Below are 19094 nucleotides of genomic sequence, written 5' to 3'. Positions count from 1 at the left end.
ACAAAAAAATTATAAACAAATAACAACATTATTAAATTTCAAAATATTATAATTTTATTCATATATTTAATAAGCTATATAATATTTTGTGCAAAAATGATATAATTAAATCAAACAAATAATTACTACGAGTAAATAAAAAAATATTTTATAAATAAATGCTTCAAAGCATTAATATGAAATTTATATAAAAAAAAAAAACCTATTTATTCCATTGTTTTATCAAATGAAATAATTACAAAAATATATTATTTAAATATGAAAAATACAATGGATTATTTAAATAGTTAAAATCAATTAATGAATTTTTAAATTTTGATTAAACTCTACATATAATAATTTAATTATTAAATTATCTTTTTTAAATCAAACAAATTCACTACAAAACTAATTATAAAATATGTATTTCTTTTTTGATATTATTTAGACTGAAAATAATTTTACCAAGATATTCTTTGTGGTCCTTCACCATCAGTCCAATAAAATGTTTTCGTTACAAATATATAAAATTGTAAAAAATTAACAATTAAACATGTCATTAATTCTGCAATTATTTGCCATAATTTTGGCTGTGGCATATTCAAACGAACAATAATATATGGAATAACAAAATATCTTGGTTCAAGTAGTAATTGTGGTACAAGTACAACACATATACAAAAGATAATAAATAATTTTGTTAGAAATTTTAAATTTTTCAATAACACAAATAAACTGTACATGAAAAATCCATAAATTGGAATTAAAAGATATTTAACTAATAAATATCGTCCCATTATTTTGTTCCAAATATAAAAAACATAATGTCTATTATCAGCAAGTACATAAGGATGTACAAGTGTATTATTATGAACAATAATTGTCATCAATGCAAATAAACTACTTGCAATTATCCAGTGTTTTTTAATTATTGTAAAATAGTTTTTCCAATTTGGCAAAACATAGGGCCACGCAAAACTACCAAAAAATACTGAGAAATAAAATAATTGAGGCAAATGAATAACTGGTGTATGTGCATTTCTATCACCTACAACAATTCCTTTGTTAAAAATAACAAATAAAATAAAGGCAATTGCCACTGCAACATGACAAGACAAATCTTTAATCATTTCAATGAAAAAACGAACAACTTTTCCTTGTTTAACATGATGCATTACATTTGCCCAAACAAGCTGAAACAAAAATTAAAAGAAAATAATTTATACAGTTGAAAATTTATTAAATGTTAATTGATAATTAATAGATTTTAATTGTTTTACTTTGGCATGTTGTGGACCAGTGTGCATTCCACGTGATACAAGTGTTTCGATGCTTCTTGGTGTTTGAAGTTCAATGAGACTTATTGCTCGTTCACCAGCAATCATAAAAATCCAAATAATATTTGTTTGTCTAACGAGAATAGACAATCCACCTATTTAAAAAAAAAAAACAAACACTATATTAGGTCTATTGTTGATAAATTGTTGTGTTAATAACTTGCCAATTATTGCTGAACTTTTGTAAAATTCATTTTGATGCAATAGAAACATTAGAAGAACAAGATTTGTCGACAAAACATCAGTGTAATACAAAAAGAACCAGAAAAATAATGGTGGTAAAAGAGCAATACTAAAAGCAACAGCTAAAGGCAACCAAGATGATGATTGTTTGATATTTTTACTCCATGATTTTCCTTTTACTATTTTATAAGTTACATAGAGATTTAATATTGTCAAAATGAGATTTATTCCTCTGAGAGAAATTGTATTGCATTGCTTCAATGGAGCTAATAAACCAGCTGATAATAAATAAAGTCCAGGAAGTGTTGTTATTTTTTTATCCCACTGAAAAATAAATTAATTATTTATATTATATATTTTGTTAATTAAAGATATTAAACAATTGAATATATTTTACCTCAAAAAAATTTCCAGAACAGTATTTTTGAGTTTGAGGTATGTGAAATGCCTCGTCAATGTAATAATTACGTTGTACATTGTTTAATAAATAAAATAATATTGTTGCAGATGTTATAAATAAAAAAATTGTTACTCGCTGAATAATCCAGCTGTTGAATAACACACTTAAACCTTTCAATTTATCAACAAAGATACTCATGATTTTTTAATGTGTTTTATGTCAATAAATATAGCAAAATTTATTATCTTTATTTATCTTTATCAATATTTGAATTTAACAATTATTATTATGTCAAAAAAATATAATCATACAGTCAATAATGGAAGCAATTATTTGGCTTCACACTGACGCGTAAACATCACCACCGAAATTAATCAAAATAATATTTGTAAATATATATTGACTAAATTATTATTTTTTTTATTAAAATTTATCCACTTTGCAATTACCATAATATCAATAAAATAAAATAAATAATAATATTACTCAAAATCTATTTATTTATTTATTTATTTATTTTACCGGCATAACAATTGTTGTTGTTTTTTTTTTATTTTTTTTTTTTTCTAACGCCATATTGGTCCGCCATCTTAAAAAAAAAAAAAACCCGCGAAATTTTTTAAAACTTAAAAATCAATAAAATAATTGACTCAAAAATTAAATTAAAAATCTGTTTGTAATAATTTTAATTTTCTACAATATAAATCAATAAATTAATTAATTAACTGATTCAATACTAAATCAACCATTAATAATTATTAATTAATCAAGTAATTATTAATTATTTAATTAATAATAAACTTTATGTAAATAAAAATAATGTAATAATCATTTAAAATATTTTGTTTAGTCAATAATAATATAGGATTAAAAAATTTTAGTGCAATAAAGGAGCAACAAAGGGGAAATCGAGATGCTTTGGTATCCTGGGCAATTCCCCTCTCATTGGGAACATTGAGCAAACGCAAATCAAGACCAAATTGTACATATATATATGAGATACATAAGCAAGCAATACATCTCACTAGTTTTGGCAGTCTCAGCAAAATAATATATATATGAAAAAGAGGGGATAAAGCATCATCTTCGCGTAGGACCCGCGCGTGTGCGACAAAGGGTAGAATAGTAAATTTTTTTTTTTTTTTTTTTCTATTATATGCTCTTTTATAATTGTATTTCTATATACATATTAGACAATAATAATAATAATAGTATTATAAATACAACTATATAGAGATTATCTTGAGAGAGTGAGAGAGAGAGAGAGGAGAGAAAATCAAAAAGGGGGGAGATAGACAAAGAGAGGGAGGGCGTCGAGCGTGCCACACACACTGCTGCTGTCGTTCCCGGTTTTTGCCCGGTTCCAGGACGCGAAACACTAATAATTTACATTTTATTATTTCTTTTAATATTAAAAAAAATAATTATTATTATTATTATATTTATATAATAATAATTAAAATATATTTTTAGAAATAATATAAAATTAATTATTAATTACAAGTGTACGTGTGTGTATGTGTTTATGTTAATGTAAATAGAAAAAAAAAAAAAAAAAGAAATTTTTCTAACACATTACAAAAACGCACGCGGTATTGTAAAAATGGCGAAAGCATTTCGCGCGGTGTCAGTATCGACTTTGTCAAACAATGGACAATCAATACCTAAATATTGTGAACCAGTGTCACTCAATATTAATTATGATCCACAAGGAATTAGTATTGAATTTTTATCTGGTAATTATTGTTTAATTTAATTTTTATAAATTTATATATTATTTTATGGTATTTTTTAAGAGACGCGACACATAACCAAACTTGCTGGACGCCCAAATATTCATAATTTCAAAAGAAAAAAAAAAATGTCATTGTTGTTATTGTTGTTGTTGTTGTCATTTTAATTGTCATGTTTATTTTATTGTTATTGTTAAAAGTATATGAGTAATTTTTTTTGCTCCATTTTGTTGAGAGAAATTAATTAATTTTGTTTCTAAGAAAGAGAAAGAAATGACAAAAGAGAAAGAGAAAGAGAGAGGTATAAAGAATGTCCTGGGCTTTGAATTTAGAGGAATATATAAAAGTGGGAGATTGGAGCAGGTCGGGTGAATCCCTTTGTCGGTTTTAATGTTTGGGAAAGATGCTTAACTTGCCAATTTTATTTTATGATTGTTTGGCTTGCATTGTAATTGTCCTTTGTCTTGTTTATATATTTATTTTTTTTTTTTTTCTTTATTAAAAATAAATTTTGTTTTTGTATTTAATAAGAAAAATAATGATTTTACAGATAATTCAACAGACAAGGAGCCAAAACAATTGCTTGAATTTCCGGTGACACATACAACCGAGTGTTCCAGGGTTTCTTCAAAAAGTTATGTGTTTACTCTTGACTCTGACAGTCTTCTTTTGACATTCTCCAATGAGTCAGGTAATTTATTCAAATACAAAATTAACAATTTAATAACTTGTATTAAATATTCTATGTAAATATTATTTTATAATTTTAGATTTTCGTAATTTTCATTCTCAAATATTAAAGCTTAAAAATGGCAAGGGAATATCAGCATTTAATGAAAGAACAGAGGATCTTTCAGCAATGCAATATTTTCAATTTTATGGATATTTATCACAACAACAAAATATGATGCAAGATTATATAAGAACAAGTACATATCAACGTGCAATACTTGGTAATTTATCTGATTTTAAAGATAAAATTGTACTTGATGTTGGTGCTGGTTCTGGAATATTATCATTTTTTGCAATTCAAGCTGGTGCTAAAAAAGTATATGCTGTTGAAGCAAGTAATATGGCTAGTCATGCTGAATTATTAGTTGCTGCAAATAATTTAAGTGATAAAATTGTTGTTATTGCTGGTAAAATTGAAGAAATTGAATTACCAGAACGTGTTGATTGTATTGTCAGTGAACCAATGGGTTACATGTTATACAATGAAAGAATGCTTGAGACTTATCTTCATGCTAAAAAATGGCTTGTTCCAGGTAAATTAATTATTAATCATTAATCATCAAAAAAATTTCATATAATATAATATTATATTTGTTTTATTATAAAATTTAGCTGGAAGAATGTTCCCATCAAGAGGTGATTTACATATAGCTCCATTTTCTGATGAAACATTGTATATGGAACAATTTAATAAAGCTAATTTTTGGTATCAAACTTGCTTCCATGGTGTTGATTTATCATCACTTCGTAATAGTGCCATTAAAGAATACTTCCGACAGCCAATTGTTGATACATTTGATATACGTATTTGCATGGCTAAATCAGTTAGACATGTTGTTGATTTTCAAACTGCTGATGAGACTGATTTACACAAAATAGGTAAAATATTATATACCTAATTAATAAATTATTTATCATAAATTTAAATGATTTTATTGTCTATTTAATAATATTATTTTTAATCAACAGAAATTGATGTTGATTTTCATATATTGGAAAGTGGTACATGCCATGGTCTTGCATTTTGGTTTGATGTTGCATTTATTGGATCAACACAACAAGTTTGGTTGAGTACAGCACCAACTGAACCACTTACTCATTGGTATCAAGTAAGATGTCTTCTTGAAAATCCTCTATTTTGTAAAAGTGGCCAATTGCTTTCTGGAAAAGTTATTTTAGTTGCAAATAAAAGGTAAATAATTTATTATCTGTACATTTATTTTTTGATGTTGTATATTTACGTTTAATAAAATTGTATTATATTTTAATTTCAGACAATCATATGATGTTACAATAGATTTAAAACTTGAAGGTACAAATATGGAGAGTAGTAGTAATACTCTTGATTTAAAAAATCCATACTTTAGATATACTGGTGCTGTTGCACCATTACCAGCTGGTTTAAATAGTACATCACCAAGTGAATCATATTGGACAACACTTGATGCTCAAGGAGCAAGACAAGCTGTTAATATGGTTAATGGTATGTCTGTCAATGGACTTGGTGAAGTGTCAATGGATGCAAGTGGCGCTGTCAATCCAAGTAATTTACTAGCACTAGGTAAGGGTTGGTTCGATCCCTCTTTGTATCACTACTCGTTGTAAGAATTGAAAAAAAAAAAAAAAAAAATTAATTCCATGTCTTTCCCTCACTAATTTAATATTAAATAAAATAAAATTTAAAAAAAAAAATAAAAAAACAGAAACCTAGATTTCACAATCAGTCAATAAAAATTTTAATTTTTTTTTTTTTATTTATTTATTTAAATTTTAAAAATACAATTTTCATATTTTTGTGATCAAAATTATATAGAACACTTGATTTATATATAAAATAATTTTTTTTTTTTTTTTTTTAAATTTAGTTAATTTGGTTTTGGGAAATTTTTAATGACTTGGAAATTTGTACATATTTATATTTTTTTAATACAAAATAATTTTTTTTTTTTTAATTTAATTATTATTACTATTATTATTATTATTATTTTCTTTTTTTTTTTTTTCTTAACAGTGAATTAAAGTTACTAAAATTTACAACGAAAAAGAAAAATATATATATATATTTTTTTTACTTACAAAGAAAACAAAAACATTTTTTAGTTAATGGGGAACGCGACAGATCCACAGAGCTCACAAGTAATTGGTGGATGAAAGCATACTTGCCTAAAAACTGAGAAGTGAAATTTCTCAATTTTTTTTTTTGTTTTTTCTCTATTCAAGTGTTCTGTAAAATTAATTTTTCACATTGTCATAAAAAAATGTGCAAACGAGTAAATAATTGATATTTTTTTTTCATTAAATTCAACGATTAATATTATACGGCGATTGTCTCGCAAATGAACAGTAGTAATAAACTAAAAACCTTAATTTAAAAAGAAGAAAAAAAATTATTAAGATAAATTAAATACTAAATATGATTATAAAACATTTTAAAAAAAAGTATTTAAAAAAATTCAATTGTAAACAAATTGTCCATGTATAGCTCAAACTTTCATCACAAAAAAAAAAAATAATAATTATATATATATAATAAAACCACGAGGTATCTAATAAGGTCAAATAAATTTCATTTAAAATGCATATCATAAGAAAAAAAAAAAATGTATTTGAGCGAATTTTAATTTACCAATTTTGTGAATTTTAAATTATTATTAATATTAGTTGTTTATTGCAAGGAAGGTCATCATAATTAAATAAAAATGTGTTGATAAAAAAATTAAATAATTGTCATCACAATAATATGATAGCCCGCGAAAAATAAAATATAAAAATTCAATAAAATATTAAAAATTATATCTTGAAAATTTGATGAAATAATTTTCAATATAATATACTTAAAAAAATAATAATAAAAAGAAAGAAAAAATTATAATTTCAAAGTCTTAAAATTTTTTATAAAATTGTAATAATAACATTTGTATAATTGCATGATGAATATGTAAATATTTCAGTGAATTCCTTGTGATAATGATATTTTGTAAATTTGTAAGACTGAATGAAAATCCGTGTCAATAAACGGCTCTTTGTTAATAATAATTTAATGGAAAAAAAAAAAAACAAAAAACAAAAAAAAAAATGTTAATTCATTCGCTTGTTCATTAGCAATATTATCGTCCCAGCATGCCTTTTTAATTCCTTCATTTATTGACTATATAAATATAAAATTATTATCCATATAATTTGGGTTGAATTATTATAAAATAAATTTGCTTATGTAACAGGGGGGCAGCCAAATATTCATCCAGGCTCAATATCAAGTACAGGTCGTGGTAGGTCACTTGGTGGAACAGCACCAACAAGTACACAAGCTGCACAACTTATTGGTGGTGGTATAACACCAAATTTGTTTACCTCACCAGCAACTGTAAGTATTAATTTTTAAATTAAATATATTAATTTGATTGATCCATTTTTTACATTGAATTATTTTAATTAATATTAGTATTTAATAAATAATATTAAAAATTTGTATCTGCATTATTATTCGGCTACAGCTTGGTGTTACTTTTCAGCAATCATTGGTACTTGGCAATACATCACATTATCCAGTTAATCCAAATTTAATGATTGGTGATTATGTTACACCTGGTAATGGAATATCGACACAATCATATAGACAATGATCCATGCCTAAATCATTCATCATCAATGACAATCATTCACGTAAAAATAGAAAATTTAATATTAAAAATAATTATTATTATCGTCAATATTATAACATAGTCAATAATTTCATATCAACAAATAATAATCGTCGAAAACGTCGATTTTTTTTTAGCTCAACAACAAGTAAATTACATATGACATCAGCTCTTCATATTCTTCATTCAACTGATATTAATTTTCAATCAAAATTAAATTATAAAAATTGTATTTACAGTAGAAATTATTTTTCTTCCTGTGAAAAACAATGGAAAATATTACGTCCTATAATATCGTAGCATTTTAGTTCTGAAAAAAATAGAAAATTTCTTTTTTTTTATTTTAGAAATTTGTTCTTCCAAGTTTATATATAAAAAAAAAAAATACGTATGTATGTAAAAGAATTTTTAAATGATGAAAAGAAACATTGCTTGCCAATTTAATGATTACATGATTAAAATATTTTATAATGATTAATGACAATACAGTTTTAATTGTCAGGCAATTTTTTAAATTTTATTTATTAAATAATTTCATGTGCTTTTCATTATTATATTGTATTTGTAATTATTATTTTTTTGAATGAGCTGGGTATTCAGGTCAACTATCTGTGAATTAATTTCTTTTTTAATTTAATTTAATTTCTTTGTAATCGAATATTGAGGACATTAATTATACGATAAATAGAATAGTTGATATTTTTAAGATAATAATTTAAAGAAAAAAAAAACCATACAAAAAGTTGAGCAATTAGTGATTCGTGCTTGTCATTACAATTTACCAATTTTAATTATAATTTTTGTACTTAAAAAAAAAGAAACCTTTTAATTGCTTCAAGAGAAAAAAAGAAGAAGAAATAATTTGTTATTTGCAACATTTAATACCTCGATAATATTTGATTGATGTCAATAATATTGATGAGCAATTTTCAAAATATAATTAATTGTAAATACAATAATTCAGCTCAATGACTGACAAGTAAAAAAAGAAAATTGTTAAATCAATCTAATATTTAAGACTAAAAACAAAAAAAAAAAAATTATAATATCTTAGTTAAAAAAATCTGCATTAATTCATCTGTTAATGATCATAATAATTATTATTTATAGAAATTATTTAAACATTTTTTCATACTCCATTAAAATACCTAGTATTGTAAAAAAAAAAAAAACAAAATTTCGATTTTCAAATACAAACATTGATCTTATTTTATTTATATATAATTTTTTTGTTTTTTAATTAAAATTAATATTGAGATAGATGACAAGTACTTCACAAATGTTGAAAAAAAATAAATAATAAACATCAGACTAGAAAAATAAATTAATTGTGAAATAAAAGAAAACAAAAAAAAAAAAAAAATTGTATAGTTTGGCATTTGTACATACAAGCTTCTTCCATTATGATTTTTTAAATTCAGATAATTCCATTTATATTATATTAATTAATAGTGTGTGTGTGAGTGAGAGAATTATACATAATAATAATGACCGATGACTGAAATTTGTACACTCGAAATATACCTCAAGTTACAAGCCACAATATAATTTTAATTTTAATTATTGTCAATTTTTTTTTGTTCGAAATATATTTGTATAAATTTAAATTAATATTATAATCTAGCAACTTTATTCAAACAGTACAATAAATAATTTCCATTTGTATAATTTTTTTTTAAATAATAGTTTTGTATTATTTTTTTCTCAAGTAAAATATAGCTCAAATAATTTAATCAATATTTATATATTTAATTGTATTTCAATAATATTAAGATCCATATTTTTTTTTAATACAAGAAAATTTAATAATAATTATTAGTTTTAAAAATATTGTAGAATATAAAATCGATAATGCGATTATATTATGCAGCATAATTAAGCATAATTTATGATTAAAAAATTGTTTAAGATAAAACTATGTAGTACTTAATTATCAATGCCTAATTAATTACAATAATAATTATAAATTAAAATAAACTCTAGTCGTGAGACATATTATAAAATTGTTCTACAAATTATTTTGCTAAAAAAAAAAAGAAAAATTGGAATTTTAAAAATGATTAAATTTACTTATTATCTTTTATTACAAAAAAATAAAATCTGATGATGATAAATTTCAATTGTTTATATTATTTCATTGAAATCTGAATATAATTAATGTTGAAATTAATTTTTTAGATATAACAGCATAATAATTAATTAGGTATTTCATTTTACTTAGTAAATGAAAAATATTTTTTCTACTTTATTTAATTAGTCTAGTAAATACAGTTTACAAATAAAACAAATAAAATTATCCCAACACCGACAAAACTCGATGTTATCAAATTTTTGTCCTTGTAAATTTTAAATTCTGATATTTACCACTTTAAACTGGTATAAATTTACTGATTAAACAAACCTATTGATATAAAAAATACCTAAAAAAAAAATGAAACATTTAAAAATGGAATAAAACAATAAAAAAACTATCGGATATTGATATATCGGGTCAAAAAAATATCGGCGATAATATATCGATATGATATCGGCAAAAAATATATCAGCCAACTATCGCACATCCCTACTTTCAGTTTTTCACAAGGCTCACAACTTGTCAGTTGGTTGCAGCGGTTGCAGCTGGTTGCAGCTAGCCTTGTACATAGAGCACTCCGACATCTTGATCGTTGGTTACTTTTGCTAAAAAACGTTTGATCTATTTTAATCCTCCTGACTCCTGCCAAGTATAAGAAAAAAATATATTATTGAGACAAATATATTGAGATAAAAAAATATTAAACTGAAACTTGGCTATATAGTGAATACCAAATTTTAATTTTATCAAATATGAATCCACTCAAACGATTGCGTAAATCAGAGTCGAAAAAAAGCTTGGTAAAAAAATATAACGTTCCAAGTCAAATTACAACACGTTCCTTGAGCAAAAAAAATAATAAGGTTAGTTCACTATAGAAGTCTTATCCGATGCTTGTAAATTATACCTACGGAAGCCGGGTAAATTGACAGAAAATAAGTTTCTACAGTAAAAGTTATAATAAGAATATCCATTATAAATTAATTACATCAATTACAAATCAAGAGACTATGGAAAGTTTGAAAATGCTAAAAATATTATTGTTAGAACATATGACCAAAAAAAAATATTAAATAAAAAAATACATGCTTATAGATTAAATATTAATATTTAATTATTCTTTTTATAGATATACTCTCACCATGATGATGTTAACGATTTATACGGCAAAAATATGATGATAATTGAGGATGTTAATGATGATTGCCTGGCTGAAATATTCATGTATGTTCCAGCATGTGAAAGACCAAAAATTGCATTGGGTATGATAAATTATTTTTTTTAAAAATTATTATTTAGTAATGACGATTAATTAATTTTTTTAGTATGCGAAAAATGGAAAAGAGTCCTTGATGATTCTTGGTTTAATGTCAAAAAACTTGAACTAACTCATTGGGAATATGACGAGTCTCCACATTTTTTAAAGAGAAAATATCCAACGATCGATGGACAGTTCAGTTTTTTGAAATCACTGCTTTATAAGTGTGGTCGTTATTTAAGAGAATTAGACATGTCAATCTATGCTCATTGTAACATATTGCCAGTTATTAATGAATATTGTCAAAATCTCGTAAAACTTCGAATAAGAATCGAAAAAATTGATGATGCAATGTTAGATAATGCATTTTCACATCTTTCTAAACTAAAAGTATTGAAAATTATAATTCATGTTCGTTATGATGTTGAATATCCAATATTACCTACAACTTTATTTAATTCATTGTTAAACGTTGCTGATACACTGACTGATCTCAATATTTCATACTGGCCTGCAGTCCTTATTCTAACCGCTCGTTTTCCGGAAGAAATGACTAGTGTATGTAACTTAAACTTTATATATATTATCTATTGCAAAAATATCATTTTTTTTATTCCTTACATAAGTTTTTTACCTGAATTATTTCTTTTGCAGGTGGTTTCTCAACTAAAGACATTAAGACAATTTGGAGTTGTTGGTCTAAAATGTCCCCAAAGTATGTGCGACTATTTGAACAATTCTAAAACAATAGAACGCAATAGTGACCACGTTTGTTACTTTAGAAGTGAAATTCATGTTTTGGAACTCATTAAAAGAATCGAGGAATTAAATCTTCTTGGTTTGAAAATTTCCGATGATTGTATTTATAGTATTGCTAATACTATGAAACTATTACACACACTACGTGTATCATGTACAGCGATAACCGATACTGGTATCGTTACATGTGCAAAGATGAATAATTTAAAATATCTTGAACTTGACGGCTTTAATAATGCCACTGACTCCTCAATTAAATTGCTCAAAAATTTAACACATTTAACGTTACCATTCAGCAATAAAATTACTGATAAATCAGCCATTGAAGTTCTCGAAAATTCACCAGACATGATTGATTATTGCGTTATGAACACAGGTATAACTTATAAATTTATTGATAAAGCAGCCGAAATATCAAGAAATCGTGAAAGAGAATTAATAGTACATACTACACTTAACCCTGCTTTATCCAACACGAATACCTACCATGAATATTTGGAAAATCTTTATTATAAAAAAGAAATACCAGGAAATAAAAATTAGTTGATATACTAGATTGGTTGAAAATTATACCAATATTTAGATATATTATAAATATATATCATTATATCATATTGATATAGTGAAAGTTATTAAAGTAATATAATTGCTTGATACAACATTACTTAAAAAAAGTAATGATAAAGTATTACCGTTGGATAGTCTCGCCTTAGTCTTGATTCATGTACAAGAACAACATGAAGTATAAATTTGTTGAAATTTAAATTTTGTTTTATTATGACACTGTTGATTATCTCAATTACTTGATAACAATATTATACTTAGAATAATAATAATAATAATTAAACTGGTGTCTTTAAAAATAATAAATAAAAAATAGCTATCGAATTAAACTATAAATTTATAAAATTCAAGCTAGCAATAATGCAACGTGAAAAAAAAAAAAAAAATTTAAATAATATTCATGATCTTGATTTTTATGTACAAACAAATGTAAAATAAGTGATTGATAGATTTGATTTGACTTGCTTGATGTTTCTCGATCTTTGAGAAGATCATCAAATGCTTTTTTAGTATGACAAACAACAAAGTCAGTTGGCTAATGCTCATTAGTAATAAATTCCATTAGTTGTTAACTATCTATGAAATAATTTCTTTTTTGAATAATAGTTTTGTATTATTTTTTTCTCAAGTAAAATATAGCTCAAATAATTTAATCAATATTTATATGTTTAATTGTATTTCAATAATATTAAGATCCATATTTTTTTTTAATACAAGAAAATTTAATAATAATTATTAGTTTTAAAAATACTGTAGAAAATAAAATTGATAATGCGATTATATTATGCAGCATAATTAAGCATAAATTATGCTTAAAAAATTGTTTAAGATAAAACTATGTAGTACTTAATTATCAATGCCTAATTAATTACAATAATAATTATAAATTAAAATAAACTCTAGTCGTGAGACATATTATAAAATTGTTCTACAAATTATTTTGCTAAAAAAATGTTAAAATTAATTTTTTAGATATAACAGCATAATAATTAATTAGGTATTTCATTTTACTTAGTAAATGAAAAATATTTTTTCTACTTTATTTAATTAGTCTAGTAAATACAGTTTACAAATAAAACAAATAAAATTATCCCAACACCGACAAAACTCGGTGTTATCAAATTTTTGTCCTTGTAAATTTTAAATTCTGATATTTTCCACTTTAAACTGCTATAAAATTACTGATTAAACAAACCTATTGATATAAAAAATACCTAAAAAAAAATGAAACATTTAAAAATGGAATAAAACAATTATATTTTTATTTATTTTTCATCAAATTACAATCAGTTATATTTACATCAATTTATTACAAATGCATTTGAAAGAGAATGCAATAATTCTTGACTATTATTATTTTTGATATATGTCTCAGCTATTGCATCAAGTTTCTTCTGAATTCCATGATAAAGTAGAGGATCTTTAGGCTCTGGAATTTTATAAGAAACATCAGGAGATATTAATTTCAGTCCAATATATCCACCATGTCCTTCAATGCCTTTGTAATATGTTCCAACACCACCAATCATCGCTGGTGGTTTTGTAAATACTTCTTGAATGTCCAGATAAGGAATAGTAGTTTGCCCTGCATCATCATCCAGGCTTGATGGTTCAAAGTCAACGATATATTTGTTAACTGGTTTACTAAGTATTTTATGTGCAATATCACTTGGTGCATGTTCAGATGGTTTAGCATTTAAAAGTTGTAATTTAATTCTACTTGTCGAAAAAAAAAAATAAATAAATAATGATTAAATTGCTTGATAGAAAAAAAATTAAATAATTTTTTTTTTTTAAATTATTACCTGTCTTTTTCAGACCCAGAAAAAAAAATTTTATAATTTTCTTCATACTTTTTTTTACCATAAACATGTAAAACAATTTGTTGATATTTATTTTCTGCAAATCTTACACCTAATAAAAATAATTATATAATTTTTTAATTTAAAAATATTAGTTGATTTATTAAAAATTTTACTATCAAACCTGTGACATAATAAGTTGGTGGTAAATTAACATCATCCAAACTAAATGATTTTTTTTTAGCAGTTAAAGTTGCAACGTTATTTAAAGATGTTAAATTTTTAGACCACATTAGTGTTGATGGTAAAATTTTATTTCCATCGTATTTGCCTTCTTGTATTTCTAGTGTGACGGTTCTATTTATTATCGTCCATCGAATGCCAGTTACAAAGCTAATAAAAAAGTGAATTTAAAAAACAAATTGACAATTTTAATGCAAAATTTTGCTGGATATTATACTCACTGATCTCGTTGAGCTATTATTGGATTCAAATCAAATCTTCTAACAGTACGATTACTTGTAATTCGATCAACATAACACAAAATTGGTTCACATAAATAATTTTCTTTTAAATTTTTTTCCGATTCTTTGTCAGATTCCATGGGTCCATATTTACTTCTATTATGAAAATCACCAAAATGATGAATCAATCGTTCAGTATCATTTGGCTATAGAAAAAAAAATAAATTAAATATTTCATTTACATAAAAAATATAATTAGCTAAATTATAAAACTTACATTAGTATATTTATAATTCATATTTTCATAAAGAGTTGCATTGCAATTGAAAGCTGTTGGATTTTCTTTTTGTATAATTTTTAAACGTTGTCTTGGTGTCAAAAATGATTCACAAATTGGAAATTTTTTACCTATTAAACCTTTTTCATATCCAAATAATTCAGGCTGAACAAAATGTGTAAGACGTTCCCATGTTTTTCCTTAAAAATTAATTAAAAAATATAATTGAAAATCTTTTAATTATAAATAATTTAAAAAATAAAAATACCTCGTTTAGGTTCAACAGGATCACATGGTCTAATATCTGCAGATGTTTCATTGATCTAAAAAAAATTTATTAAACATTTAATCGCTCATTTAATTGCTTTTTTTAATTATTATTAATATTGAAATTTTTTTAACTTACAGCCCATTTTACTTCTCTTACAAGACGAGTTGTATCATCATACAAATTATTTATTATTTTTATTGTATTATTTAATCTGTGTGCTGCCTCTAAAAAATTAAAAAATATTTCCATTATTATTTTTTTCATATTTAATTTTTAAAATTAATCATTTACCTTTTGTATCATTCATTGCAATATTAATATTATATTCATCAATTGATGCAAGTAGAACAAATGAATAGCTTTTTTCCAAAACATCCAGTATTCGAAAAAATGCATTGATTATTTTAGTATGCTCTGATTGATGTTGACCACAGTCTCTCCCTTCATTTACTCGATTTTTGTAATCATGAACCATAAGCTCAAAAATTCGACGCAATGGTTCACCATTAACAATTGGTATTTTATTAAGTGCAATGTAATTATGAATAAATCCATGTAATTTAGTTCTGTAATCACTTGTTTCATCAAGTAAATTTCTTTTTACTGCATTGTATGACAGTGATGGACAAGTATTTTTCTTAACAAAACAATTTAAACACATGCCTCCGTAACAATCATCAAGAAATGCAAATGTTTCTGATAAATCTTTTGTTATAAGAACATTGTTCAAAGCATATTCAATTGTTTTTTTTTCATTTTGACTATCTAATATTGCTAATTCTTTTAAATTTTTAACAGTATCAATAAGTGGTTGAGAATTTAAAGAATATCTTGAGGCAGATGTTTGATGTTTTATATGAATATATGCTTCTGCACCAATCATTGCAATTGATCCGAATATTGCTCCATATGGTGGTGGTAAAAAGAAAAAATTTAAAGCACCTGTTCTAATTGTTGTATCAATAATGGCATCATAATCAAGATTGTCAGCTTTACACTCGTTGAATTTATTGAGCAATAAAATTATTAATAGAAATCCGAGAGTTGTAGATTTTAATGAAGTTGACATTTTTATTTTAATATTCGTCTTTATTTCCTGTACGAATTTATTTTTATATATTATTTGTTTTATTAAAATTAAATTTGTGAAATAATACAATAATTAATTTATTTATTTATTATGATTAGAATGAATTATTATAAAATATAACATACCATTTGGATTCATCGATGATTCAAATCGATGATCTACGTGGCTTTGTTGAACACTGAAAAGGCTGAGTCGACAGAATCGAAAAATTATTAAAAGCTTTCTTTGGTAACATGTGACTAGTTGAAACCACTTTGAACTAGCTTGAACAGGTATACTATTATCGTCAAACAATGTAGATAATGAAATATGATTATCTGACAATTTGGAAAATAAAATAAAAATATAAAATACTGATAAAATATACTTGAAAAAACAAATTAAATGTGGCAAGAATTTTTTTTTTATATATATATACGCTTTGAAATATAAGTTTTATTGTTTTATTTATTATTTCCCGGAAATTATAATATATACATACCTATATAAAAAAAAATAAATAAAATAATAAAATAATTTTTTACTTGAAAAATATTTTTAAAAATTATTTTTTTTTTTAAAAAACAATATTTTCACAAGGTCAAATAATTAAATGTATTTTATAAAAAAAAAAATATTTTTTTTTATCTAGCACTTTGATGTTCAAGGCTAATATAATAATGTCGTAAAAGAAAAAAAATATATTATTAAAACTTGGAAAAATAATTTTTTAACATGTTATTTAAAACTGAAAAAAAATGATTTTGCAAGGTCAAAAAATTGCATGTATTTAGCTTCTTATCAAGTACTAAAACTTGGAATGTTGCAATTTTATTATTTTCATTTTGCAAATCGAGAAAAAAAAAAAATACAATACAAATGTTTTATATTAAAATATATTTCTTAATTTATGATTTTTAAAATTATTTTTAGATACTTTCATCTCTTGAATCATTTTGTATCTATGCTGCTGTTGGAGTACTTGTTACTTTCTTTCTTCAAGTAACATTTTTCGTAGCATTTTTTACACTTGATGTTAAAAAAATTGAAAATAAAAGAAATGGTATTGTTTCAATTGTTAAAAAATATTATAATATTGACTGAAAATTTAATGAACATGACAAGCATTGATCACGTATCACCTTGACCAATAGATTTTAAAAATTTTATTCATCAAAATTATGACAAAAATATATTAAAAAGCTCTCTAAATAATGATGAATTATATAATTATTTATCAAAATTTTTATACAGTCAAACTGGAGGAAAATATCAACGTAATTTTTATTTTTATAATAATTTTAAAAGATTAATTCTTATCACTTAATTTTTTTTTGAATTTTTGGTAATATATTATCATCTAGCATACATGTGTGTGTGTGTATTTATATGGATACGTTAGACATTGTTTAGTTTATACCAGTCATAAATAGTTTATATCAGTCGAAACTAGTAAAATCTGGTTTTAACTGATAAAATGCAGTTAAAGTTATAAATAATTATAGCTCAGGTATATAAACCTGTCAGTATTTGGATGTTTTATCAGTCAGTTCACAGTTGTCTTATTATTCTTTATATTGTTGTGATAAAAAAAATTTTTCAAAATTATTTCGTCAAAATGAAATTGATAATTTTAATTGTCATTGTAATTGCAATTGAATATTCAGGTAATTTTTTATTTCTTTTTAATAAAAATATATTAATTTATGATAAAATAAAAATAGGTATATTTAATTTTTAATAATTATATTATTGATTTATTGTATTTTTTTGAGCAGATGCTGGTGGTCAAAACTCAAAACCACAGTATGAAGAATTAGAAGTTGGCAATAAAAATCAGAATGGTAAATCAAATAAAGTTGACTACAAACAAAATAAATATCCGATTTCTCCAGCTGAAATGGATAATTTAAATCTGCGCTTGAATGCAGCTAAACAAAGAAAAAAAGGATATGAACCACTTGAGGGTGACGATTCTGTTGATCGAATCAATGATAATAATCAACCTTACCAAAATCGAGATGATGATTTGAGAATTAATGATAAAGAAAATTTAAACGAGATGAATAATGTTCGAATAAATAAACAACAAACGAAATTAGGTACAGAAGACAAAGAAGCAGAAAGGCATGAAAGAATTGGGTCTGATGATAATCCTGCTGAACGAATCAATGGTAATCAGCCTGATAATTCAAGGGTTATTAATAGAGAAGCTTCAGATTTAGCAAAGAGAGAAGAATATGAAAAAATTAATGGTGTTAATCGTGCTGAACGAGTCAATGATAATAAACAGATTGACAAAAACCAAATGGCCAATGTTGATGTTAAAGTTAATGATGCTGTTAATAAATTTAATGAAGAACGTCGTCCAATTTTAGATGAAAAAAAAGAAGTTCGTTCATATAATGCTGATGACAACGATAGATACTCTGCAACGAATATTATGAAAAAAAATACAAATAATGCATAAATACTGATAAATTAATTAATTATTATTATTTTTTTTTTTTGATTTCTCATTGGCAGTATTAAATCGTATTTAAATTTATTT

The 19094-nt window shown here is 23.9% G+C and overlaps 2 protein-coding genes across 6 annotated transcripts; one reads left to right on the top strand and one right to left on the bottom strand.

Moving 5' to 3' along the window:
• Positions 1-27: 27 nt before the first annotated feature.
• LOC122858116 (putative Dol-P-Glc:Glc(2)Man(9)GlcNAc(2)-PP-Dol alpha-1,2-glucosyltransferase) lies at positions 28-2797 on the bottom strand. The gene is made up of 4 exons (XM_044160810.1): positions 1897-2797; positions 1481-1823; positions 1260-1411; positions 28-1172 (listed from the first exon to the last, which is right to left on the bottom strand). Exons 1-4 carry the CDS (start codon positions 2095-2097, stop codon positions 441-443), a joined length of 1428 nt encoding a protein of 475 aa, XP_044016745.1. The 5' UTR covers positions 2098-2797; the 3' UTR covers positions 28-440.
• A 321-nt stretch (positions 2798-3118) lies between these two features.
• LOC122858094 (histone-arginine methyltransferase CARMER) lies at positions 3119-8716 on the top strand. Of its 5 annotated transcripts, XM_044160779.1 has the most exons (9): positions 3119-3635; positions 4183-4323; positions 4403-4897; positions 4977-5243; positions 5334-5556; positions 5639-5925; positions 7586-7728; positions 7859-8027; positions 8143-8716. In XM_044160779.1, the coding sequence occupies exons 1-8, from the start codon at positions 3503-3505 to the stop codon at positions 7985-7987; spliced, it is 1818 nt and encodes a 605-aa protein (XP_044016714.1). In that variant the 5' UTR covers positions 3119-3502; the 3' UTR covers positions 7988-8027; positions 8143-8716. The 5 variants fall into 5 exon arrangements, with proteins under 5 accessions (XP_044016714.1, XP_044016713.1, XP_044016716.1 ...); XM_044160778.1 differs by having other exon boundaries at positions 3120-3635; positions 7859-8716; XM_044160780.1 differs by having other exon boundaries at positions 3122-3635; positions 7877-8716.
• Positions 8717-19094: the final 10378 nt, after the last annotated feature.

The sequence above is a fragment of the Aphidius gifuensis genome, linkage group LG5, assembly GCF_014905175.1.
Source record: "Aphidius gifuensis isolate YNYX2018 linkage group LG5, ASM1490517v1, whole genome shotgun sequence".
Lineage (NCBI taxonomy): Eukaryota > Metazoa > Arthropoda > Insecta > Hymenoptera > Braconidae > Aphidius > Aphidius gifuensis.
This window is presented reverse-complemented; position numbering and strand designations above follow the sequence as displayed.